This window comes from Gallinula chloropus (genome assembly GCF_964237585.1).
Source record: "Gallinula chloropus genome assembly, chromosome: 6".
In the NCBI taxonomy this organism is placed as follows: domain Eukaryota; kingdom Metazoa; phylum Chordata; class Aves; order Gruiformes; family Rallidae; genus Gallinula; species Gallinula chloropus.
In genome coordinates this window covers 19806861-19834315 of record NC_140091.1, presented here as the reverse complement: position 1 = coordinate 19834315, position 27455 = coordinate 19806861, and the positions used below count along the sequence as shown (strand labels likewise).

Sequence of the window (27455 nt, the reverse complement as noted above, 5' to 3'; positions counted from 1 at the left end):
TCAGGTAACTGTAGGTGGTGACAAGGTCTCCCCTCAGCTTCCTCTTCTCCAGGCTAAACATCCAGACCTTCCTCAGCCACTCTTTGCACGGTTTGCTCTCCAGCCCCTTCCCCAGCCTGGTTGCCTTTCTCTGGAGACACTCCAGGACCTCGATGGTGAGGAGCCCAGAACTGGACACAGCACTCAAGGTGAGGCCTCACCAATGCTGAGTACAGGGGCACAATCCCTGTCCTGGCCCTGCTGGCCACGCTGTGTCTGATACAAGCCAGGATGCCCTTGGCCTTCCTGGCCACCTGGGCACACTGCTGCCTCATGTTCAGCCTGCAGTCACCCAACACTTCTCTCCTTCTCTGCCAGGCAGCTTTCCAGCCACTCTGCCCCAAATCTGTAGTGCTGCACAGGGTTGTTATGTCCCATGTGCAGGACTCTGCACTTGGCCTTGTTGAAGCTCATTCTGTTGGTCTCAGCCCATGGATCCAGCCTGTCCAGATCCCTCTGTAGAGCCTCCTTACACTCAAGTGATCGACACTTCCTCCCAGCTTAGTGTACGCAGATGTACTGAGGCAACATTCAATCCCTTCATCTGGGTCATTGATAAAGATATTGAACAGGACTGGAGTCAGGACTGAGCCCTGGTGAACACCACTTGTGACTGGCCTCCAGCTGATTTAGCTCCATTTACCACAAGGGTGGGAGCCGAGAGCCAGGGCCTGGCTGGAGATATCTCCTTCCAGCCTGTGCTCCACAGGGTCAAAAACTGGGTGAAAGGCTGGGCTTTGCACCTCTGTTGTCTCTCTTTCTCCAGGCAGACACAGGCTCGTGACAGATGATGAGTCACAGGAACACGTCACCAGCAAACAAACTCTAGTAACCTCTCGGTAGCTGCGTTTCACAGTGTAAATGAGAATGTTTTCCCAGAGTCAGGAGAAGCAAGCCACCGATTTTCCTACTGGCAGGTACACGTCTTTCCTTCTCCTCACAACTTCAGGGCTGTGCTATACACGGTAATGTATCCAGGTGCACCCTGAAGCACTGCCTCAAACCAAGGTGCAAAGCTACGATGAGGTATTAAAACATTTCTATCACATTTCACCTCATCAGACCCATTAATAAAACAGATTTGTTTTGACCAGCAGATACCTGAGACACACTGTTTTACACATAACTATTTACAAGTGCTTTTAAACAACCTGTGTGGACTTGGAGCAAAGCTGCTGAGTGAAAAATGTCTGAAACTGCTTCAGTTTGCAGTGTGCGTTCATTCTAGTATCCCACCACTCACCTTTCATCCTCCTCAACAGGACAACTATTGTAAAAATTAAAAGAAAAAAAAATAAAATAATATAATTGCTAAAAAGCAAATACCTGCAAGGGCGATAGCACCAGGAATTTTCACATAACATTGCCCCTGTTCTTACAAAGTCAATTTTCACACAACGCTGCTTAGAGATACTCCCGAGTCTGGCTATACATGATCACTGGTGCCCTCATGCTGAAAACACTGTGCTGGCTATTTACACTGCAGGTGCCAGTATTGGCTGGGTGAGCAAGTGGGAAAGCAAAAAAAACCCCCTGTTTCATCGCAGTAGTAAAAGCCAAGCCTGTGTGGTAAGAAATTGAGATACCTTTAACAGAAAAAGAGTGTGTGTGACCTTTGGAACTAGTGATTTTCGCATGTTTTGCATGTTTTGCCTCAGTGTGGTGGGCACTGAGCTCCTTCCCTGGTCTTTCTCTAGCAGAGGTGTTTCACAGCCTACTGTCCCTTCTGTTTAGGGGCTGTTTACGCACAGCTTACCAAGGGGGACAAGCAAATGAACTGCTTTTGTCGCCTTTCGTACCAACCTCTACACGAGGCATTGGAAGAAGGGATTGCTATTTCTGTTTCCTGCCAGTCACCCCTATCATCTGCTGTTGTCTTCACTGGTCCAAACTGCTGCGCTGTTTCATCAGCTACACCATTTACTCTGCTTGTCACCACAGTGCTCGCAATCTTGATTTTCCAGGGTGTTTTACATCAAACCTATGGGTTGCATTGCTCAACGGTTGCCTAATCCCAACCCTTCCCGAGCACTTCTGGCTGAATCACAGTGGTCGCTCTCCTTTGTTGACATGGAAACCTCTAGCCATGACACCCCAATCTTTTGCTTCCACTTTACTCGCTCTCACCTACCCAGTGCCAGGCAGCAACTTGATCTCTGTAGCACTGCCTGTTTCCCTACTTTTCTTTCTTTTTCTTCCTTTTTTTCCTCTATTACACCCCCCCAGGAAGTCTACATAACAATCCACAGCTCTTGTCCCCATGCTGTGTACCATCATTTTACCGTTGACAGCAGCAGTAGCTGGGTGAACAAGCCCCATGCCTGTCAGCTCAGGGGGAGCAAAGACTTTTATGCTTACATACATATAAGAGCTGACCAGGGTGGATGGACACATCCACATGCTGACTGGAGGGGTCTGCACAGCACAGGGGAGGCACTGGGGAGGCAGCAGCATGGCCTGGAGAGGTGGGGACAGTGGGAGAGGTGAGGCAGAGGGCTGCAGCTTTCACAACCCTTCTGTAAAACCTGTGCCTCGTCCTCTTCTTTCCTGTAATTTTTGTCACTGCTGCAAAATAGATGTGATTAACGCTGCTTACTTTGAACTCTAACTTATTTTCTATTTGAAGATTTTTTGGTGTCCCTCCCAGAGAGTAAGTAGCCTTGATCGATGCCTGCATTTATTGACCAGAATAATTAATTCTTTTAAAACGTCTGTCTAGCCTTTAAAGCCAGTCACCCAAGAGCCTCAATACAGTGTACTATGCCCTGTAATAAGCTGCTTAAAGGTATGGCTTGAGATTTCCCAACAGTAACATCCTGATGTACCAATGACAGAGCTCCCTCGAGTGGTTAAAAATATTGTTACATGTGTCAAACTTATAAAAAAACAACCAAACAAAGCAAAAAAGCAAATGACAGCAATGTTAGATCTGCAGCATAAAGCCGGTTATAAACGTAGCAGTGAAGGAGCTCCCATTTTTGTGTAACCAGAAAAAAATGGTGTGGATGTAAGACTGAGGTCAAAACTCGAGTCAGGCGAGTGACGCGGTTAAAAAAGTTAAGAAACTGTTAGGAGACTTCAGCCTGATCTGATAATGCATGATTGATTTTTGGCAGGGAAAAGGAAAACTAGCTCCAGCAGATATCACATTGTTGAGGAGGCCTGAAGTGTTCGTAAATCATAAGGACTGCTTTTTAAAACCTCAGGTTCAAGTTTTCACAGTTCCTGCTATCATCGTGCCAAGATTTTGCATGAGATTACCCTTGATCTTCTTTACTTTGTATGAGGTGAAAAGCTTTCAAAATATTTGGTGAAAGAGATTCAAAATCAGCAAACTTCAGCGAAAAGACAGAAGCAGCAGGAATTAAACTCTGACTTCATCAAGCCTTATTCCCAGTTACTTTCCAAACGAAGAAGCTGCTGGTTCTGCTGGCAGATAAAACTGTCAGAAACAAATCACCTCTCTCGGCAGAGGGCAGTGGTATCCTTACTCAAACACCACATCGCTTTGGGTTTTTGGATTTTTTTTCCTACCGAACTGAAAGAATCTTTTTGTTTAAAAAAAATAAAAATAAAAGAAGCGAAGCCCTACTGCCAGCCGGCAGGTTGCTGGCTTCCTCTCCAAGCTCGGAAATTCAGGTGCCAAGCTTCTTGCCACGACCAAGCAGGAGGCACAGCAGCCAGCTTCATTGCTGTGAGTCCTTTTGCTTGGAAAGGGAAGCTGGCATTGTTCTTTGAGGAGCAAATAATTTTTCCTTTCCTTATCATTCTGAAGTAATAGAATGAGTCTTGCCAGCTGGTGTAGAGTTGGGTGAGTTTTTGGGGTTGTTTTTTTGTTGTTGTTGAAATTGGTAAGTTTATTTCTTCAGTATCTTTAAAAAGGAAAAGATCTTTCTAATCTGGCTAAACATCAAATCACAGAAGGTACTGACTCCCTGTAACTACTGTCAAACCCTGCTAAGCTGAACTGTCTTTCCCAAAAGGTGTTCTTTACTCTGTGCTACGTACAGGCTTTCTCTCCGTTAGGGGCAGAAAGAATTTCACCTGGGTCCCAACCACATGACACATTATTATCATGATACCAGCTCAAACCGCTTTCAAATCATTTGCAGCACCTTCTGCTGCTTATTAAAATTGCACCCAAAATTCTGCTCATGGGGTTACTAGAGGTAATCAATTAGCATATGAGGTTACTAGAGGTCAAATTGACCCAAATTTTTGCTCATGGGGTTACTTGAGGTCATCAATTAGCAATTGGCATCTACTCAAGGTCAACTTGACCCAAAATTCTGCTCACAAGGTTACTAGAGGTCACGAATTAGCAGTTTGGGTTACTCCCCAGGTCTGGAAACAGAAGCATGTTCTTAGGTCAGGGCTTTCATACATGAGATGTCCCAAAAATAACATTATGTGGCTATGTGTAAAGTATTTGACTTGAAAGGTGTGAGGAAAACACCCTTGAGATTCTATGCTGAGAACAGATCAAGGTCATTGTGGGAGTATGGGATTGGTAGAGCCATCAAGGAGACATCTTAATTAAAAATGTCACTTAGGTAGCCAGTGTGCTGCGAGGCTCGTGGGGAACACCATGGAGAAGTCTAGGAGCATCAAAATGGCAGCTAGAATCATAATGCCAGAAGTGGATGATGAAACCCCCCAAAAAATGTGAGGACAAGGGGGAAAATTATCCCTCCCATCAAAACCAGGACATATTTCTCAGAGGAGAGAAAATATTCTCTTGAAGCCATGGAAGATTGACTCTCCGTTGTAAACCAAGAAAGAAAACACAGACTTTTCCTCTTTTCCACCTTGTTTTACTCTCTGCAAAGATAGATGACATCGACTGAAAGTAGTCCCAAGCAGAAGACATTTCTAAATCTGTCCAGGGAGCTCTTTGGATGTTTCCATGGCAATGATGCAGCGCGTCCTGCTGCTCTCCCCTCTGCAAAAGCCTTTCCCAAGCTAGATATGGACTGACAATGCCATGCGTTCGTAGCTCCCCTGCCAAAAACGTCCCTTTTCTCCATTCAAGGCCAATCCCATCTGTTCCTTTGTGCTTCTCCTTGAGTCTGGAAACACCTAGCTAGAGAGGGAATCCATCCCTGTGTTCACTTCTCTGCCACAGTGATTCAGGCCAAGGAGGGAGCACTGCTGGTTATACAAGTTGAGGGACTGGAGAGGGCAGTGGCTTCCAACCTTCCTGCCTTGGAAAGACATTCTGGGTGATGGTAAGGGAGAATATTGTAGGGGCCAGGAGCATAAACAAAGCAGAAAGAAAGAAAATCCAGATTTCTTTCTAGTCTCCCAAAAGAATCAAACTGAAACTTGGCATCTTTGGCCATAGCAACAAGTAGAGCAGTAAAGAATGTACAGTCTTGGTACAATGCAGTGCTTATTGAAGAAGATGACAAGTGTGAAGGAACACTTCCAAAACCCCTGAATTCAGATAGATCTATGTCACAGCTGAGTCTCTGGCAGCTTTCAACAGCATTTCACTGAAAGTGGAAAAAAAAAAAAGAGAGAGAGTCAGAGTTAGAAAGCTAAAAGAGGAGCTTTTGCTATCAGCTCAGGATGGGCAAAATGGGAGGTTATAATGGAGCTACGCTGGGAGGTGAAGCAGTCGCAGGGTTTGCTGCAGTTAATCTGTATTGGGCTGAGCTGATGCGGTTACAAAAACATCTTTGTGCTCAGCACTATTCCGTTGTTGGCCTAGTGCCTTGAGGCTTACATGCTTTGGAAATATGGATGAGGAGATGAAAACTTGAGCTTGTTTAAAGGATTTAAATCTGAAGATGGCAGACCCAGGAGAGGGGTTCTGAGTTCAGGCATGTAGGTCATGCAAGAGAGGTCTTGTCTTCACTAGCAAGTTCATATCAAATAGAGTAAAAGTGTTCCTGTTAGTTCAACCCTTGCCCACGCTCTCACACAAAAATCCCTCGTTGCATGAAGTGGCTGGAGGAACATGAATTGATAAACCAACCAGAGGCCAGGGTAAACTGTAAAAAGCTTACCTGTAAAAAGGGTAAAACCTCGAGTGAATTCATTTCATCCTTTACTGCTGCCATTTCCCTACAGTGGAGACCCACGTTAGCCCCATCACAACAACCAGCAGTGCTCACTTCCCACAGTTTTTCCACTGGTGCTTTCCTCACTGACTGCTTGCTCTCTGCTTCCTACTTGAGAGCTTACTCATCCAGTTGCAGAAGGCTTCCAATGCCCACCACAACAATCACCCTTCTTCAGCGCAGCAGAAGTCTCTATTATTTTGAAAACGTGTTTAACAAGACCTCATTTTAGTGTTGCCTGCTGATCAGGCACCACATTATGGGAGAATCACTGGCATGATGCTACTGTAGTCTGTGATTTTAGGAGGAAGGATCCAGGCTGAAAACTTTCTGGTGGCATTCCAAGTAAGCTGTCATGAGAAGAAAATCCAACGCGCAAGACCTCAGCGCTGAAGGAAAATCAGAGGGTTTCATCTACTCAGAGGAAAAGTGTGGGACTATAAATGCTAACTCAGTAACTCCCCAGGAATGAGCATGTGCCATGCTGAGACTGAATGCATCATTAGCAAATCCCCGAGGCTGGGGCTCTATTTCAGACCGTGCAGTATAACGGCTCCAGGGAACATACAGAGGATGCTGATAATTTCACAGTTTCTGCTTCCCTGTGAGGGAGAAAATAGAAGTGCTTCGAAGCTCTTCCCGGGAACACAGAAATAATGTTTTCCAGGGACATCAAAAGCAGAGGAAGAAAGGTGCGTTCTCTGCAAATGGGATGATGGGGAAACACAATAATCTGCTGCCACGGCTGCTAAAGAAGTCTCCTGGCTGATCTGGCAAGCTTTGTGGATTGAGGCCACAGAACTGGTCCCTTGCAGAAGAGATTGGGGGTGGAGGGGGGATGTGAAGTTGGTTCCGGTAGGCAGAAATCTCCAGAGCATGTACAATCCACAGTGGATTCACGCCGTATCAGCGTGTCCCCTAGCAGCACAGATTATTAATGCACCTACCATGTCTGCCCTTTATCACAATCAAACTTTGCAAGACAGATGACTCAAGGTAATTTTGTAGTGTGACTGCATCCTAAGAAAGAGCAGACAAAAAGGGAAAGGCAGACAGCCGGGCGGTCGCTAGCACGCTGAGGTCAAATTCCCCTTTCTGTCACTCTCGGGTATGAGAAAGTTGAGGATGACACAGGGAGGTAACAGATATATTCCTGTGTCTGCTGGCAGAGACGAACAAGGCACCAGGCAGACTTAAACATACACACGTGTGAGCACAACGATATAATCTCTGACTGTCAGAAAGAAGATGCCCGGGTTTCACTCCTAAATGTCTCAACTTCTCTGCATAGTTTGGATTGCACAGTAAATACCTCGGCTGTATGAAATGTGCTGTTGGCTCTGGGGAGGTATTATTTCAGGTTGGCTGCAGCTGGGAGTACGTAGCATGACTTCAGGCCTCATTAGATGCACACATGACAAGTTTTCCACACAAAAATAAAGGGAAGAAAGCTTTTTCTTAAGAAAATAAGGCTTATACAGTTGTCCTATGCGTGTGGGGAAGGGGGTGTCTGTCTGCCTGCCCCAGCTGTCATTTACCTCCCAGTAATATTTGAACCTGTTAGCCAATTTTATGCAAATCAGATGGACAGTCGGGGGTTCCAGAAATATTCAGTTCATGTGAGTTTGGGAAAAATTCAGCCTAGCTAGAGGATGGAGTCTTAATTAATGCTCTGAATGGAGGAAACCTGCAGATGAACTCTACTTTTATTAGAGTAAGAATTTAAGTTGGCAGGGATCACTGCAGATAGCTCGCTTGGTCCAGCCTCCTGCTCAAAGCACAGCCAGCTTCAGAGTGAGATGAGGCTGCTCAGGGCCTCGCTTTTTGAAACCTCAGAGGGGGTCAGAGAATTCACTTTAGACCACAGCTCCACAAAACAAACGTATAAAGTGCAAGTCCTTTGGCTCTGCTGATCAGGGAATTAATTTTCCCCTCTTTAAAAGAAAGCAGCAGCCGATGATAAAGCCCACAACAATTCCCCACACCAGGCAGTCCACGGGACTCAGCTTATGTTAAATACATTTAACCAGCAGCTAGTTACTTTATTTTGGCACTTTGTGTCAGTTAATTATTGCAAGTACAAAGATCAGACTCAGAGACACAAGGCTTTGTGTATCTCATTGTTTGATTCAGCAGAAGCTACAAGGGAAGGAGCGCTGCTCTGTATGAGTGGGAACTACAGGCTACATATCAAGCCTGACAAGCTAATGAGAACAAGTCATTCATTAACAGAAGACTTGCTGCTAGGCAAACACACACAGCTGGTATGGGAGAAGAATTTGGATGTGAAATGAGACAGTGTAGGGTTTTTTTTATAAGACTTTTCCTACTTCAGCAAGTTTTCAGTCTAAATAAAGACCACACAAAACACATTAAGAGCCTTATCAGAGGAAGATTTAGGCTTGTATCTTTTCTGAAAGATTTGGTAATGAGCAGAGTGGCAGAGTTTGCAAAAAGAATGGCAATATTTGCATGTTTAACAGAAGGAATGAGTTTCAAATCTAAGTGAGACTTGATTACAAATGTCTATGCTGCTCTCTTGGGTACTAGTCTATTCTGTGCACAAACACACACACATATGCGCTCACAGACACATCTTCCAAACCCCTGAAGCTTTTTCCCACTTCTGTTGTACAATCACCTTTTTCTTTAGAGCAGTTTCACTCTGCTGAGCATTTTTAAAAGAAAAAACATTGAAGCTGGAAGCTGAAAAGCATGGATATTTAATATGGCTTAACTGTGTGAGAAAGGAACACAATCTCATTTGGAAGATAAAGAAATCGCTTGCAGTTCTTGCATAATTAAATAAAAAAAGCCTGCCAAGGAAGAATCTCTTTGGACTCCGTAAAATGGAACAATAGCAATATTTTAGACCAAACTTTGATTTTTAAAGTTATTTAATTATTTAGGGCCATTGCACAGAGCATGGCACCGTTCATGGCCAAGGCACATGGGCATTTACCAAAGTAGTCCAGAGCAAGGCTGGATCCCTGCCATCCTAAATTTATAACAGAGCACCAATCCTGCTGAAATTTGCACCCTCAGGCTTCCTTACAAGATCAAAGACTAAATTCAGAAGCATGTACAACTCAAAACAACACCAGGAGTGCAATCACAGAGAGATTAATTATTGTAGCAAGGTCAACAGTGGAAGACACAGTTTCCAGGATGACTTTGAAAAGGAAAGTGATGGTGCTGTGAACTCACTGGCTGGCAAAGTGTTCCAGGGGCAAGTGACAGCGTGAGGAGGTGAGAAGATAAAGGTGGAGGAGGTATAAGGGGAAACTAGCACATGAGGCAAAGAGCATGGGGAGGAAGCGCTGCTATGTCTGGAGTTTTAATGGTCTTTCCCAACCTAAATAATGATCTGATTCTAATTCCATCTTTTTTACCTGCACATTGTAGAAAAAAACAAGATAAGGATACTTTTTATCACTAATGTAGCCTTTATTTTGTTTTGGATGATGGCAGTGGTGATTCTAATTCAAAGGCAGTACAGGAATCATCAGAGGAATTTCAGGTGGGACAAGGTTGGTCTCAGAGGCACCGTTGGAGGTACTGCAGTACAGTATCATGCTCTGAAGCTACCCCTTATCTGAATGTCAGCTTCCCAGATACAAATCTCTCAGGGAGAGAAAACAGGACACAGGAAGAAAAGCTTCCATCTGCAAACTAGAGACCCCCCTCGCTGTCCAATGAGATAGTAAAATTTCAAGTTAGGAACAAAAAAAATATATTAGGCTCCTAAGCATAAATTAAGGCAACCTTGGAACTCTGGTGGCAAAACACTCCTATTGACCCACCTGCAGACAAATGCCTAAAAGCCTGAATCATCACCAGCACTGTCAAGGGACCTCATATTACCTCAGCAAATGTATTTTATTGGTGATCACACTGTACAACCTGAGTACTAATTTGCCATTCTCAGCAGATGCGAAGACTTGTCATCATTTTTGTTTGGAAGAAGCAACATTTTTCAAAGAAAAAAGCAAACAAACAACATTCTTAATGTTCTTGTTAGCGTACTCTTCATGCATACAACCTTTCCTGCCTTTAAACACAAGCTTGGGAAGGACAGCACGGCTGTAGCAGTTACAGAAATACATCAGACAGGAAATCAATTACTGACCAAGTCCTGTCATCTGCTTATTCCATGTCTCCCCACCTCTGGCTTTACTCTGATGGAAGCTATGAAAAGGTTAGGGGTTATACCATGATGGGTATAGCCCTTGCAAAACCTCAGTGCAGTTACTGTCTTGCAATTAATAGGTACATACACAAGGACTGGCCACACAGTTCTGACCTGCGAGGGTGGTTACTTACAGAGTGTACCTAACACAAAAACACAGGACCTAGTGAAAGAAGAGTCGAGATGCCTGAGATGCTGTGGTGAGCTGGCTGTTTCTACATGCAGACACACGTGCTCATCTCTTCTGCCACAACACCATACACCCAGGCCCTTTGCTTCCTCTGCACTGAGCCTCACGTTTGCTCGCTCTCCTGATAAGCATCAATGTTTAGACTAGTAGCTGGGAGCGTGAAGAGAGTAGTTTGAAATGAGGATAATGTTGCAGCAGCATTAAAGAGATAACAAAGGGTTGGTGGCACTGAGGAAAGGCTGCAGCTGGGTGGTGGGACGCAGTGTTTAGGGTGGGGGTGTGTGGGGGGGCGTTTTTAGGTTTAGCTATGGTGGGAGAAAGAATCATTATTAACAGAGGAAATTTCATCTGTTGAGGGCTGCACGTGAACCCATCTGTGCTGTTGGGCAAAAGATGTTAGAAAACCAAACTTCCCCAGAAAGCTTTTATGTTCATAAACAGGCGTGTGAGTACCCCGAATGATCTTGCATGCAGGGTACGTACATTCTCATTTAAATCATAATAACAAATTGTAGTAACTTTTAAGGCAACACTGAAACACTACCTATTGTGCTGTGAAAGATCTGGGCAGACAGGATATTTTAAGAACTGTCAATCAGAAATGAAAGGGGGAGTGCTTGTACCCGTCACACCAAGAAATGACGTTCTCCTTTGAAACAGCTCAGTGTTTGCAACTTACTTTTAGCCTTTATTGCAGGGTAACTAACCTTGTGCCACGAAGCCTTTTCCAGATTTTTAAATCAATTTATCTTTCTATAACGTTTTCCCCCAGAACTCCTCCATTAAGGCTAAGGGGCGACTGCCTGGTTTTCACACAGGTGAATTCAGGGGTATTAGAGGGATTCTGAGGCGGCAGCACCATGGGACATTACCCACGTTAGCCTCTGCAGACACCCTAGGCAGTTAGAGCTGTCCTGAGCTCCACAACTTCCTCTGCTGTTGCAAGAAAAGCACAGAAATCCTGACATGTTATGCACACATATCCCTGACTCTTGAGAACTCTCCAAATGCCTTGATCAGGCCTCTCTTGTTCTAGTCACTTAACAAATACTTTAACTAATACAATCCATATCTGAAATACCAGCTAAATGCTTAGCACAGATCTCCTTCTCTGCGTGGCTCTGGTACACAGAAGGCATATGAGCCAGAAGAAGAGTAAAGATTGCACCTAGAATTAATTTTCAAACCACCACTGACAGAATACTACTAGTTAATTTTTCCTAAGTTACAAACAGAAGCTGCCAGGTTGACTCAACATGTACTAAGGCTCAAGAGTCTCCAATTTGTCCACAGGCTTCTTTCAGCACGGAACCCGTACTTCGGGCAGATGAGAGCAGCACGCTTGTGACGTGTAACGCTGAGTACATAAGAGTGCTCAGGCAGCAGTCATTTGATTGTGTGATTCTTGTAGCACTCTGTGGATGTGGAGCAATGCATCATCAGTGCTTAGAAGCACCTTCAAGAGATGGATATATGGTGAATATTTAAAGTCGATTCAGAATTGATTCTAGAAATAACACATTTCTCGTCAGGCACATTACTGTGACTTCAATGCTGCCTTTGTCCCTTGGTCCTTTTTATCCCTTACCCGAGCAGCTCATGAGATGGCAGATTGACTGGAAGCCCCAAAATCACCAGGACGATGGTAACTTACTGATTCCTTGTTAGTGCACGGTGCCAGACCGCTTCAAAAGAAACTACCTTCTGAAAAGTAACCTATTCCTGATACTACACGAGGCTGATAGCATCACAGCTGATAATAACAGGTAGCATTGATGCAGATTTTACCTCTTCAAAGCACTTTGTAATCTTTGTGTGGTTAGTAACTATGACACTCCGGGAAGTAAATACTTATTAGTCCCTGTTTTAACACTAAGGAACATTGCAGCTCAGTGTCAGCAGTGACTCAGTGTAGCATGGAGTCATTTTTCAGCTTGGGGAGTTTATTGTTTATATTCTCATTGCTCTTCTAGCAGGCACTTCAGACAAGCAACCATCAGCCAGGGTTTGGCATCCCCTGTTTATACAATACTATATAAACGATACTGCTGAGAGGATCAAGCGAGGTACGGTCTGAGGGTAGGGCTGGTTTAGTATGCTGTCTGCAGCCAGCAGTGGCTGGGGCACTATGCTACAGCTAGGTCACTATTATACTTTGCAAATAGCAAGCATGCTGCAGCCCTCTTCCCCTTCCACCAGGACTTTTTAGAAAGCCCCTACCTGACTCCATCACCAGTTGTTTCTGTGCATCAGACCAGTTCCATGCAGTAGGATATCAATGTAACCCACAGCGAGCCACAATAGGAGCACAAGCTGCTGGTGAGGGCAATGAAGGATTTCATGAGATCTGAGGAAGGAGAACAACATTTAAACCCAATTCTCCTCAGTGCACTTACATACAACGGCCTATTGATGTTGGCATCTTCTTTTAAAATGCTAACAGCCTTCCTCTGGATTGTATCGGTGAGTAAAAGGCATCAGGAAAGAAAAATAGGACTTCTGTTGATTATTTTAATGAGTGGCAACTGCAAATGGCACTTGGGAGTTCTATGTTTGTTGTTTCTCTGCAGTCTCCAGAGAAGATACATTTTGTTTACAAGGCAAACCATTTACAAATGCCAAACCCTGCAAATTCTGGCTGGAACGAGACCAGGAAATGTCTCCACTGCAGTTTACCCGTGTGGGCCAGTTCTGGCAGAGACTGCCCACCCAGAAGAGATGCCCTCTGCTCATAGACACATAACCATGCCCATACAAGGTCCCAGATTTGGCAAGGCGTACCCCATGCTATGCCCCAGATGTTCTCAGAGCTATTTTAAGAACTGTTTTGTTGTTTGTTGTGTGTTATTCAGTGAGTCTGTCTGTAATTTCTGACCTCCCTGATGTTCTTAGTCCATTAATTTAGTGAGTTAGGGCATTTCTGGCTCCATGTGCTCCTCACTCTCATTTCCTCCAGCCTGTATCTGAGTACACCCCAGCCCAACTGGATGAGGCACCCCTATTTTAACAGAATTATTACTGCAATGGGCTGCAGTTTGAGTGCATCTGACAGTATGGGTAGCATTTTGGTGGCACCTCACAACACTAGAAAAGGAGAATATGACCTTAGAATTCTTGTTGCTAGAAGTTTCATGTTAGAAAACTCGCTTTTGTGTAGCTCAGAGAGGAGCTTCTCCTCACTGTCCCACCCCAGGACATCCACGCAAAGGTTGGTCCAGCTGCAGGGCACTGTGGCTCCTTGGAATCTGGCTGGCTCTGAGCATTACAAAGCTGATTTATCACTGTCGTGTCAGTTCTCAGTGATGTGGTGAGGGCATCTGAGATGAGTTGCACTGTGGTTCATCCACGATGAAGCAACATTGCTTCAGCATTGCTGAAATAGTAGCTAGTGTGGACAGGGAAAGACTTCCAAGTGCCTAGGTCCTCTAAACTGCAACAAGCACCATTATGTTTCAGGGTGGGACCTCCTCCCTTCTGCTTTGGAGCACCTTATGCTAATATTACAGAAACTGAAAGATGAGAGTTGTCCAATTAGTCACAAACCAGAATTCAGCCACTTGATGACAAGACGCTGGTGCCAACAACGCCTGGCTATCAACTTGCCCAGTACTGTTCATACAGCTGTGCCCTACTCTTCCTCCACACCCTCAGCAGGAGAGCAAGAGGAGGAGATCAGATTCTGGGGACTTTGCCCAGGGCTTGGTGAACCATGGAGAAAGAGATGTCACACAGCCTGGGATAAAGCCGACCACCGCTCCCTTCTGTAGCTGGGTACACAACCCCAGCTTCACATCACATTCCTGCTTGGGTTCACAGGTGAACCAGACAGGCTTTATCTTACAGGGAAAGCATTGTTCATGGGGCTGGGGCCCAGCTTTGCTATGAGCAGGACAGCCTTGGGGCCACAGCCTTTGGTCAGGTTGCCCACACCTGGCCTCAAATCATGGCTAAGATGGGAAGAACCTCTAGGAGAGCAATCTGGCAAGTAAACTGGGGTCTCAGTCCATGCCATCCCAAGCACAACTACAGGCTGGGCCTAAAATGGATTGAGAGCAGCCCTGAGGAGAGCTTGGCGTTGTTGGTTTATGAGAAGCTCAGCCTGACACAGCAATGTGCGCTTGCAGCCCAGAAAGCCAACCGTGTCCTGGGCTGCATCCCCAGCAGTGTGACCAGGGAGGTGGTTCTGCCCCTCTATTCCACTCCAGTGAGTCCCCTCAACAGTACTGCGTCCAGCTCTGGGGTCCCCATTACAAGACAGATGTGAGCTGTTGGAGCGAGTCCAGGGAAATCACAGAGGTCATCCGAGGGCTGGAGCACCTCTGCTATGGGGACAGGGTGGGAGAGCTGGGCTGGTTCAGCCTGGAGAAGGCTCCAGGGAGACCTTAGAGCCCCTTCCAGTACCTGAAGGGGCTCCAGGAAAGCTGGAGAGGGACTAGTGACAAAAGCAGGGAGGGCCATGCCCAGAGGAACGGCTTTCAGCTGCAGGAGGGCAGCTGGAGAGGGGCTGGGAGGCAGAAATCTTTCCTGGGGATGGAGGAGGCCCTGGCACAGGGTGCCCAGAGAAGCTGGGGCTGCCCCTGGATCCCTGTCAGGATTCAAGGCCAGGCTGGATGGGACTTTAGACACCCTGAGCTGTGGGGATGTCCCTGCCCGTGGCTCTCAGGGTGGCTCTGAGGGGGCTTTGGGTCCCTTCCCACCCAAACCACTCGGGGGTTCCACCGCCGTCCCTGCCACAGCCCCGCCGCCTGCGCGTGTCCCTGCGCGCGGCTGTGGGCGCGGGGTGGGCGGCCTCCCTCGGAGGACCGGAGGTGGCTGCGGGAGCCGCTCTGTCCCCTCTCTCCCGGCGCTCTGTGGTTTAAGATGGCGGCGGGGGCTGAGGGGGCGAGTCCGTGAGTCCCAGGCCGGAGCGCCGCGGGGGCGGCGAGGCGGGCGGGAGCCGCCGGGCCGCGCCGCGCCGGGGGGAGGAGCGGGAGTTCCGCCTGCCGGGCCGGGGAGCGGCGGCATGTGAGCGCGGGCCGCGGCCGGGAGCGCGGCGATGGGGCAGCAGGTGGGCCGCGTCGGGGAGCCGGGCGCCGGGCTCCAGCAGCAGCCGCCGCCTCAGCAGCAGCAGCCGCGGGGACTGCGGGGGAGCAGCGCGGCCCGGCCGGCGGGCCGCCGGCGGGAGGCGACCGGGCGTACCGCCGAGGGAGGCTTCAATATCTTCACCCAGCACGGTGAGGGGCCGGGCCGGGTGCCGCGGAGCCGGGCGGGAGGGACCGGGCCGGGGAGGAAGAGGGGGGGGACCCGCCTGCGCTCGCCCCCTTCCAGCGGATCGGGTGGGGGGGCCTCGGGAAAAAGGAACAAGATCGCCCTTCCTCTCCTCCCTCTTTTGTTGTTGGTGGTTTAATTGGGGGAGGGGAGGGTTACGGGAACTGCCGGGGTGAGCAGAGGCGCCTATTGCGGGCCGGGCAGAGCGGGGCAGCCCCTGCCGCTGCCACGTCCCGGGGGATGCTCGTCTCAGCCCAGCTTGGAGCCAGGGAAACCCCCGCCCCCGGAGCTGGGGACGGCGACTCCCTGCCGTCCACAGCGGGAGCGAGCTTGCCCCGCCGGGAATCGGAACTTGCAGCGCTGGGTAGCTGTCACTGCAGCGGTTCCTAGCTTTGGCTTCCTTTACAAAGGTAAACGCTACATGTGCTTTGTCTGCCTGTTTACTGAGGCGCTTATAACTTGCCCTTCTAGGTGTGTAAGTCTCTGTTGCTGTATAGCGCCTGGCAGAGCAAGGCGATTCTGTTTTGGCCGAGGTATTACAGCTGCCATCTGATTCTTGGTTTAAGTTTGTGCCTGTCCACTTCTATCCTTATTGCTGTAAACCGGTAGCAGAAATGTTTAATGCAACGTGATTAGCTTCCTCAACCCTCCCTTTTTAACTATGGGATTTTTTAGTCTATTATATCTTATTTGGCAACATCTGAGTATAATGCACAAGTTCTAGAGGTTCTGATAAACTGAAACCCCACTGCCTTGACAAGCAAGTATGTCAGCCTTTAAGCAAGTCTGCTTCTGACAATACATAATTTCTTTTGCTCAATAGAATAAGAATAGGCTTAAGGAACGTGCAGCCAGCAGTCTAAATGTAAATATCATCTGCTGTGACTGCTGACACATAAGTATCTATCAAAACAAGAGTGCCACACTAAATCTGGTTCTTAAAATCTCAGTGTTATCACAGCTTTTGAGTTCGGGGAGCAGTATCAACTTTAAAACCAAAACAGAACTCCCTACTTGCTGAAATGCCTGACCTGATATTACTATGATTAAAACCAAGGAGTACTATCTTATTGCATCTTTCAACAGTAGTATCATCAACTTCATGTCTTACTCGGTCATCTCTATTTCTGTACTTTCAAAGGCACTTGGGCAGAAAAAAAATTGCTACAAAATGGACTAATACTGTAAATTCACAATGTTAGTTTAAAAGTTACACACCCCCCCTGCTTCTTTCAGTATGCTGAAGTCGTAAGCCTTTCCATATAGGCTGCGAAGTGTGACTTAGCAGGCGAGAGCACTCCTGGCTATGACAAACTGTCTGTCTTTTCGTGTTTTGGTACAGAGAGGACTATTTGGTTCTTGCTTTCACAAGGCAAAGACCAAAAGGACATTTGCTGGAGGTAGGGTACAGCATGTGAGGATGTGTTGTTATTTCGGAATAACACAGCTAAAGCTGACACGAGCTCATCCTTTAATTTATTAACACATGAGTAGTGATTTAGTTCAGCATCCTGAACAAATCCTTCTAGCTCCTCCCTCCACCCTACTAAATTTTAAAGGTAGAAGGTGGAGAGAATGATTTATATGTAGTGGCAGGGTAACGGAGGGAAAAACCTTTCTTGAGCATGCACACACCCCAGATAGATGGGCTCTGTCCTGTCCTACCAGATAGATGGGCTCTGTCCTGTCTTCACTAGACCTGGAAACAAGATTGAGCCTAGAAGGCTAACACGCTCTGAATAAAACTGTTCAGTGGCATATAAAAAGAACATTTCTCTGTGATAACAGCTATTGTGTCTTTTAAAATAATTACTACTTATATTGCTTAGTTTATCTGCTTCAGCGGTAAGGTAATGAATATAATTTTACTTAGTTTTTTGTTGCTTCTGTTATTAGCTGTTCAGACTGCAAAGGAAGATGTGTCTACTGAAGAGAAGACACAGCTTTCTATTCTTTTCAATTCTGTAAAAGGGGTGGGGTTTTGGCAGTCCAGTTTTTGACAGTTCCAAGACAGACTTCAAACTCCTATCCCATCTTGGTGAACACCTCAGCTGTGTTAAGCTGTTCCCTGAGTCTATGCACGTTTTACTTGATGTAAGCGAACAACTCACTGTGAATAATTCATCTCAAATGCTAGTCAAGGTTTGGTACCAAAGATTTTTGTCATGTTGTACCTGAATCTGGAGTTCACTTGCTTTCTCAGAGAAATTTTATGTTCCTGAATGTCCTTGTCCGACAGATTTTTTTCACTCTCAACTTTTCTTCTTAGTTTTCATTTACTGACCTAGTTCTGCTTTACTTCACCTGGCTTTCTGCTAGCTTGCTTTGCTTTTGCTGAGATGCTGTAGTTGCTGGAGATACTACTTGATGGACATTCCTCTATTCCAGTCATTCCTTTTTGAACCTGACCCCTTCCACCCCATCTCTCAGATATTTATTCACAGTATATGAAAAGTGATGGAAGAAGCACAGGATTATGGGCTAGTTAGTGCTCTTGGACCGCTGACTAAACCAGCCAGTCTAAGGCTGAGCCTAGATTATCAACCTTCCTTAGCCTGGTTTATATACCTTGATATGTTTATGGATCAGAGGAAGACAGCCTGGTCCTAGATCCTTACAGGTGTAAATCCTCATCTCGCCTCCTTTTGGAGGCCTCCTTTCATGCTGTACTGTGACAGGAATTACATGAACCTAACTAAGTACTTTTGCCAAAGCTCAGTTTGATCCTTTAAGAAAAGAATGGAAGTAGACAATGTTTTCAGCTATAGGGTTTTGAAGAATAGCTGGTGTCAAATCAGGAGTGTAAAATCTCTCATGCTGGGCTACTGAAAACCTGAGGGGAGCATTTTTACACAAATAATTTGAATTGTTCTTGAAAAATGGAGAGATTGAGTTGAACAAGTTTGTCCCAAGCTTGTTTGCTGTGTTACAGTTGTGTAGAAGAACTACAGGTACAGAGGGACTACCTACTTTAGGATGCGCTTTCGGAAGAGGTGAGGAATTGGAAGATGTTTTCTGCTTTGCAGAAAGAACAGGGAAATCTGTACTGTGGCATCTTGCTGTTCTGTCATGGCAACAGACACTGAGGCTCCCGGGGGGCTTCAGGTCACTGTAGTGCTGAGTTCTGTGAGCACTGCTGTCTACCTGAGCAGAGTAGTCCTAAGCAAGCCAATATACTGATGTTTTTTGTTAGCCTTAGGAGCAGAGTTCTACCAAGATGCAAAAGATAATTGTGGATTTTGCAGCCTTTTGCAATTAGCCCTTTTTGAAGTGCCCCGTTGCCAGCATTCTTAGCATGTAATCTGTGATTTATAAAAGCAAGTGGTGTCGGTTGCTAGTGATGTACTAGAAAGGAAGAGTGTAAACAGAAGGATTATTCAAACACTGGTGTTTCCACCAGAACTGACTAGTACCACAGGGACAACAACTCAAGAGGGAAAAGCTGGTCTGAACACTAGCTATTATAAAATTCTTACAGTTCTGTGCAACCAAGAGAGATAAGCAGTACTTGGTGCCATTGCAGGATGAGCTTGCATTCCCTTTCAGGGAAAGGCAGAGAGGAAAACAGGAAAGTAGGTTATCTCCTTATCCTTTCAGTAGTTTGAGGGAAGAGGCACAACTGCTGACAATCAACGACCTCCAAGTTGCACGGGCTCTGCTTGGCTCCTCGTATGACCTTTGAAGAGTGACACACTCTAATTTTCTTCCTGAAGAGCAGCGATAGCTGCCTGCTGTACCGAGATACTCTCTGGAATGGTGTTAGCATGCTTTTCATCTCAGAAAAGACTTGCTGAGTGTTGTAGAAAACATACTACAGGAAAACCAGATTATTTAAATCCTGGCTAGGGAGCCTTTGCAATACCTGTTTGCAACACTGCTACAGTTGCCTTGGTGATATATTTTGGGGTGGCGGAAGGCTCTGCCACACTTGAGCTTTTGATCCAGCAGGCACAGGACATTTGTTCCCTGTTTTGTTTTCTAGAGGAGGAGTTTAACAACCTTTTACTATGCGCATCAAGGTCAGGCAAGATAAGCCTATACTTTTAAAAATAAAATTATCATTAAAGCTCCCCTAAGGCAGTTGGAGTGCTATGCCACATGATAAAAACATTCTAAAATAGGAAGAAGCATAAGTAACATTATCCCTTTGAAATTCAGTGAAACTGAAGGGCTGGATGCAGGAAAATGGAAAGGAGGAGAGAAAATAGGGTCAGTTTAACAACCACACTTTGTGAGCCGCCTAAAATGTCCTTTATTTCTCATCCCAGTGAAATGCAGCAGGCTTGGGCCAGAGCTACTTGCCCGCAGACTTTCCTGTCAGTAAATGCTTCGTGCAGATGGAATATAATCACTGTATTCAGTGCCTGACTCTTTGTACTGTAAATCAGAAATCTTGTGGGACCATAATGTATAAATAACTCTCAACTAATTATTTGGGGAATAAAGGATTGTTCAGCTAAATGTCTGGAGGAACATCTCCTGTAGAACATGAAATTACAGGCGTGCTCTCTGTTGCATCGTTCTCCATGATATCTAAATTAGTCCTGCAGATTCCCTTGCATTCAATACTTTTATACCTTGCCTTAAGTTGGGACTTTTGCATGCTGTTTTACGAATGAGAACTCAACCAGCTCGATGGAAGGGAGAGTGCAGTACAGGCTACTGATCTGTTACAGTTCCTGGCGTACGAGTATTTCCTATCGACTTCTCATAGAGACAGGAGAATGTAGTCTGAAGAAGGTAAGACTGAAATTAAGTTACTTCCAAAAGATGTTAGTCAGAACTGACTTAAAAAGTGAATTTCAAAGCCCAGACAGATCTCTCATTTCTCAGTTCTCCACGTGTAGCAGATGGTGTGGTACAAGTTGTTCTAGCAATATTTCACAAACTTGCTATTGCTTGCAAGTGCAATGTTTTGGGAAAAAAAATAATTGTGAGGTTGTTTGTTTTTTTTTGGGTGGAAATAAGGACGTGGCCAAGTGAACAAATCAGTGGAAAGTGAATGTGTGGGCTCCTGGACATAAAAGCAAATTGTCACAAGTGGCTTAAATCATCTTTCTTTAATCTAGCAGGACTGACAGCTCGCATAATTAAGAGTTGGAAGGTAGGTAGACTATCTCCTGGAGATCCTGGAGCAGTTTGGCTTCAGGAGTATTTTATGGCTGGTACTAGTTACAGATTCTGGGACAGTGGGCTTGAAATCATGTTTTCACTAGTGCTGAGAAGTGACCTGTTCTGTGACCCACTTACCTCACCGTATGTCATGTTTGTTTCTTCTTAAAGTGGGACAGCCCTTGCTGAAGTCAACTCATACTTTTTAGATCTGTGGTTTATAGATGAAGCTAAATGATCAGTAGCATGATTTATTCTAGCCCGTTTCTCTTAGTTGTCACAGCTTAATGTTTCTGCTATACTCATTATCTGCAGACTGTCTTCAAAATGCCACTGACAGCTGACTAGTTCACACTCATAAGAAACCACGTTAAAATCCTAATATAACCCAAGAAACAGCAGTTTATTCTTATTCCAGTAGGGATGCGTGTGGAAGGTAAGAGAGTTAGGTTTTGTTCAGTGACTTGCAGAGTTCATTTTCAGAAAGCCAAGGATGGGTTAAGACTGCAGACTTAAAGCCTCACCTGCATTGTAACTGTTTCAAAATCTGAGATGCTAAATCATGGCTCGCCCAACCAAACAGTTCCTAGTCCTTTTGACACTGAGTTACTATGAAAGAAATGGAGCTGTTGGAGTGAGTCCAGAAGAAGGCCATGAAGATGATCAAGGGGCTGGAACACCTCTCCTGTTAAGGCAGGCTGTGAGAGTTGGGCTTGTTCAGCTTGGAGAAGAGAAGGCTTCAGGGTGACCTAGTTGCAGCCTGCCAATACTTACAGAGATCCTACAGGAAAGTGGGAGAGGGGCTGTTCCCCAGGGAGTGCAGGGACAGGACAAGGGGTGATGGCTTCAAGCTGACAGAGAGCAGGGTTAGGTTAGGTGTTAAGAAGAAATTCTTTACTCTGAGGGTGGTGAGGCCCTGGCACAGGCTGCCCAGAGAGGCTGTGGGAGCCCCATCCCTGGAGGTGTTCAGGTTGGATGGGGCCTTGGGCTAGTGAGGGTGTCCCAGCCCATGGCAGGGGGTTGGAACTAGATGATCTTTGAGGTCCCTTCTAGCCCAAAACATTCTTTGAGTCTATGAATGACATAAAGGTTGGTAGCTGTAGTGTAAATGGCCCTTGAGTTGCTTTACAGGTGGATCTGCAAAGCAGACACACAGGTTTCTTCTTAACAGTGTTCAGAAGAACATTTACTGGTAAATAAGTATTTTTCCTAGTTGTTTGGACCACCAGCAGCCTCTCATTCCCTCGACACAGCAGGAAAGACACAAAAGCTTGTGCTGAGTGGAGTAACACATTGACTTGCTGGGTCCGAAGTAACAGTTCTCTCAGCATTACTGCATCATCCCTGACATTACTCTGGCTTTGTGGTTATGAAATACTTCATTTTAAAGGCTGATCTTGGTGTTATCCATAGAGATTATTCTCTCTAGAATAAGTGACTGTTACAAAACCATTGAGGCTTCCTGTTGGTAACACTGTAAACCACAACAACAAAGCTTGGTTATATTACCCATATCTGCTTAGGAAGTTTCATGTGCTTTGTGGTCTTTCTGTAAAGACGTGTGTGTCTCCCAAAGCGACTGCTTATCTCCAACTCTCTACAAATTAACTTTCTAATAGGTGGCTTTCCATAACAGCTAAATCAGCAGAGGAATTTCAAAAGTAAGTCTGACATTTTTGAAGGGGAGACAAGGACTAACGGTATTTCACTAAGAATCAAATCCGTTTCGCTTACGTTTTCTAGTGCTCTTTAAAGGTCATTTAAACTTATTTCTTTTAAGATGGAACTTTTTTCAAGAAATTCCTTTCCTTTCTCCTGTCCCTCCTGCCCAGACATTGTCCTTAGGATCTTAGTCTTACGATGAGACTTCCATTAAACAAAGTTACATATGTGAATAAACCTGGACCTTCACTTATGTTGATTGGAAAGTATTCTATGACAAGAGTGATGTCAGAATTGGGACTACAGTTACATAAGAAAAGTGGCTTTTCTGTGAAGAAAACGTCATTTTCTGTAGCACACTCCTGCATCCCCTCATCCTTTTAATTTGATAATGTTACTGATTTCTATGCTTATTTTTGTTGGTTATTTGGTTTTGTTGTTACTTAATATTGAAGTGAACCTGAAGCATCCTTATAAGCTATTTATAGCAAAGGTATAGTAACCACCTCCTGCTGCTGTTGGGGTCAAATTAGGAAAGAAATAAGGTGATAGAAGGGTGAGAACATTCTGGATTTGTGTCCTTATGCATCTCCTGGTCTATTTCTCTTTCCATTCTCAGAATCCCAGAATCACAAGGTTGGAAAAGACCTTAGAAGATCATCAAGTCCAACCTAAGCTAAACCATATCCCTAAGTACCTCATCTACCCTTTTTTTTAAACACATTCAGGGAAGGTGACTCAACCCCCTCCCTGGGCAGCCTGTTCCAGGCCCTCACAACTCTTTCAGTAAAAATTTTTTTTTAATGTCCAGTCTGTCCCCGCCCTGGCACAGCTTGAGGTCATTTCCCCTTGTCCTATCTCCTGTCACCTGGCTGAAGAGACCATCACCCACCTCTCTACAACCTCCCTTCAGGTAGTTGTAGGTGGTGATAAGGGCTCCCTTCAGCCTCCTCTTCTCCCAGCTAAACTCCCCCAACTCCCTCAGCCGCTCCTCAGAGGATTTTCTCTCCAGCCCCTTCCCCAGCCTGGTTGCCCTTCTCTGCACTTGCTCAAGGACCTCAATGTCCTTCTTATGGTGGAGAGCCCTGAAGTCCTCTAATAATCCCAACAACAAAATATCAAGTGTGTCTCGTATTCTTACTAGAGTATATAGGATGAGCAACTATGGAGAAGAGTATCTCCATAAAGACAGCTAATGCTGGTGAGGAAAGAACAGGAATAAGCAGAGACTGGAAAAAGAGAAAAAGATAAAAGATGATTTTGCAGCTTCTCCCTCATAGTGCATTTAAGTGCACTGGAGATTTTGTTTCAACTGTTCAGCTTCAGAGATAATGCTTTTAAAATACAGTCTTGGGTATACTTAATGCTTGTTGAATGAGACAGGTGGGCCTTCTGAACTGATCTGTGTGAAGTTAGAAGTGGATTACAGACTGAGGGCCCTGTGACTAGCAGCACACTGGCTGGGGGGTTTCCTCACATAGCTGATGACTGATAGCAGGCACAACAAGATGAAGAGTTCTGGGTTCCTGGAGCACAACTGAATATTAATTTGAAGGACTGTTTGTTTTTGGGAAGGAAAACCCCACCCACAAGTGCTGGAGATGAAGTTTTGCAGACTCAACTTGGATCAATGTGATCAAGTGCTGAGCTCCTTTATTGAAACACACACAGAGCTTATATAGGTTTCTGTACCAGTACAGGAGTTACTTGACATTGCTATTGGTTAGATGCTCTGTTTACCTGCCTTACATGTGTCTCACTATTGCTAATAATTGGTTAAGACTACACAGTCACTTTGTTCCTTTCTAAGGCAGTTGTTAACATTCTTGCAGTTTCTCTCATAGATTTTCTTGCAAGCTGCTGTTCTCCCAGTCATCTGCTCTCCTGTTTTTGCATACTGACATGTCTCTGCTAGCTTCCCCAGGCCTGATTATCTGGGGGTCAGAAATAAATCTGGGTGGGCCACAGAACCAAAATGCATTGCTACACACAAGATCTCCTCCTCCTGTTCCCTTCTTACCAGAGGTAGAATATAGTACGATTGAAGAGGGAATACATGTATGTGCTCCTTAGAGTTCACACGTGGGATTTAGAGTGGGTTGGTGTAAGACACCAGTAATCACTTTTGTTGCAGGTTAAGTGTGCTTAGCACCCTGCCTAATTTTGCAACAGGTGTCAGGCTTACTTCTGGGTGAAGGAAATGAAATTAATGTTGGCTGTTATGGTGGTAGCATGAAGTGTTCTGTTTTTCAGATTGTGTCCAATTAGACCTTACAGGTCTAATTACAGGTCTAATTTGAAAAGTATTTGAAAAGTTGACTCTAGGAGCAGTGTGCCTGCACAGAAGACCCAGCAAAACATGTGGGAACTGCACAGTGAAGAAACACTCCATCATCACAAATCTGTATACACTCCAACATGGCCTGTCCTAGAAGCTTGTTTAAATGCTGGTGTATCTTAGTCTGCCAGTAGTACATTTACCCTCAACATCGGGGGTCTGAAAAGGTGTTTACAGAGCTTGGATCTGTTTTCTAGGCAAACCACCCCCCCATTTGTACATTCTAATTTTGTAGCCCCTGGATTGTGATGCTAACCCTTCAAACACAAGCTAGAGTGTAAATTAATAGAAGGAGGCTTTCCTTAGCTCACAGGGTCAACTCAGTTTCTCAAAGATTATTTCCAAGCCTTTGCTGCTCAGGGTTCATTCTGCTAACCAGCAGTGTCACAGAGCTAGGGAGACTGTTCAGTTTTACTGCTGCTATTCAGAAACCTGTGGGAGGCTGTGCAACTGATGAGAATATCAATTTTGGTTTGCTGCTTAGAAAAGCCAAGAGCAGAAGTGGAGACAAGATACAGCTATACTCCTGTCTCTGAAATTTACTTCATAATAGAAGAAAATTGGAAAAATTTAGATTAGCCATGAGGGGATTTAAAAAGAAAGAATTTTCAAATGTTATTTTTCAGTCCAGCAATCTAATATGTCAGAAGTCTCCAATTAATGAAACTGTGGTGACTGTTTAGCAATAAAAAAATCTGTTTATGCAAACTATTCAAACTTTGATACAAATTATGTCATCTAGGAAGCGTGCAATGGACTCTTCTTAGAGATCTGCCTAACCTTGAAACTCTTTGGAAATGGTCTGTGGCATAGCTTCCTTCCTTCCTCCATGAACTCAAGCTTACACTTGCCTGAGCTGGATTGTTTAAGCACGGACTTAGATGCTTACGTTTAATGCAGTTTTGTCTTCAAACGTGGGTTTTAATTGTCAAGTTTTATGTCCCCCATTCACTTCAGTACAAGTGAAGGAAAAATTGCCTTGTTTGTCTGAGAGATGATGTCTGTTTCCTTTTCTCTTATAATTTTTTTTATCTTTTCATCTATCAACTGGTAAATAAGAAAAAGATCAGCCTACTAGTTGACAGCTCTTGGCCTTGGATTTAAGATACTGAAGTATCTTAAAATAGCAAGTTCTTCAACTTGAACTTTAAATTGCTGAATGTCCTACATGTGCTCTTTAGAACAATGTTGATATTAATAGACTTGAGTCTCCATAAAGTTTCTCATCAAATGGCACCTTGATCAAAGCATAAGGGCTGTAGTACAGGCAAGACCTTGAACAGATGCTCTGGAAGTTGTTTCTTTGATCACTTTGGGACAATAATCACTCATTTCTCATTTGTTTTCAAACCTGCTTTTTTACTGACTGGATTGGCGTCAAGTGAGCCACGATGAGCTCATAACATATATATAATATACATAACATATATAATGCAGAGTGAGAGCTGACTTCTTGCAGGCCCTGGAGAATCGCGTGCTTGTTATTTAGGATGGTATTTGTTGTTTTACTTAGCTTTGATTTATGGTTTGCTTTCTTTGAAATCCTAAGAACAAACAGAGAAAGCAGAGGTACTAAGAAGGCTTTGTGTAGAGAAGATCCTTAGAACAAGGAGGAAAAGGGTGTATAGTGCCTTGAAGTGTTAGTATTTAAACTTATATTTAGGTCTTTTTCTTCAGAGTCTCGAAAAAATATGGATATTAAGGTTTAGTGTGAGGAAGGAGCTGGCTTTTTCATGCTAGAAGAAACTGAGATGTATTTTTCTGAGTTATAAATAAGAGCCTGATACGAAATATAGAAGACCAACTTGCTCCTCTCATTCTTTTTTTCTTCCAGGGGTGTGTTAGGTATCTTAGGATTGATGTGCAGAATCAGGAGATGCTCAAGTAATGCTTTGGGTAGCCTGCCATAGCTATCCTGTGACACAGAAGGCTAGCAGGTTTAGTTCTTGCTGTTGCCCTAACAGTACTAAATGTGTTTCATCAGAAAAGGTTTTCATTTTCTGGTTTTATGTCACAGTAATTCAACGTATCTGACTTCTTTAGGGGTAAAATGTTTCAAGAGGACACTGCCCTCTAAATCTGAGTCATCTAAATGTGTGCTCATTCCCGCACTATTTAGAAATCCAGATATGCTTTGAGAGGTTGAAACAGGCCACAAGCCTGTCGAAGCTGAGCTTGTCTGTAGCCTCGTACAGAAGTTCCAAGTCTTGTTTTTAAGTGACTTTGTCTCTGTAACTCCCATCTATTTTTTTGTCAAATGGTGAGCTTGAGTTTGAGTAAGACACTTGATGGAAAGACATACCAACACCCAGGCTTGCACCATGGCTGTAGAGATGCAGTAACAACTTCTGCGTGCCTGGGTGGTGTTTCTGCTAGAGAAAATGTTTCTCTCCTGTTAGGGGTTGGTGGCAGAGCACGAAACTGCTGCTGGGTGCAGCCTGGCTCCAGAACGGTGTTCAGTGGTACCTCCTGAGCCACAGGCGGGGGGACTTAGCTCTGGTGTTACACTCCCTTGCCTTAGGGGCTCTGGAAACCGGCATGCCTTGGGCAACAGAATTAATGCCTGTTTGGCTGTGCTGGTGTTCTTGCCTGATCCATGGGGGTGGCATCCCC

At 45.0% G+C, this 27455-nt stretch overlaps 1 protein-coding gene across 2 annotated transcripts in view; it reads left to right on the top strand.

Moving 5' to 3' along the window:
- Positions 1–15518: 15518 nt before the first annotated feature.
- Positions 15519–27455, top strand: part of ABL2 (ABL proto-oncogene 2, non-receptor tyrosine kinase) — a gene marked incomplete at both ends in the record, with an annotated part of 48409 nt that continues 36472 nt past the window's right edge. For both annotated transcript variants that reach the window (XM_084266113.1, XM_084266112.1), the window contains one exon: positions 15519–15696. In XM_084266113.1, coding sequence (XP_084122239.1) covers positions 15519–15696 — 178 coding nt within the window. The remainder of the gene's footprint in view (positions 15697–27455) is intronic.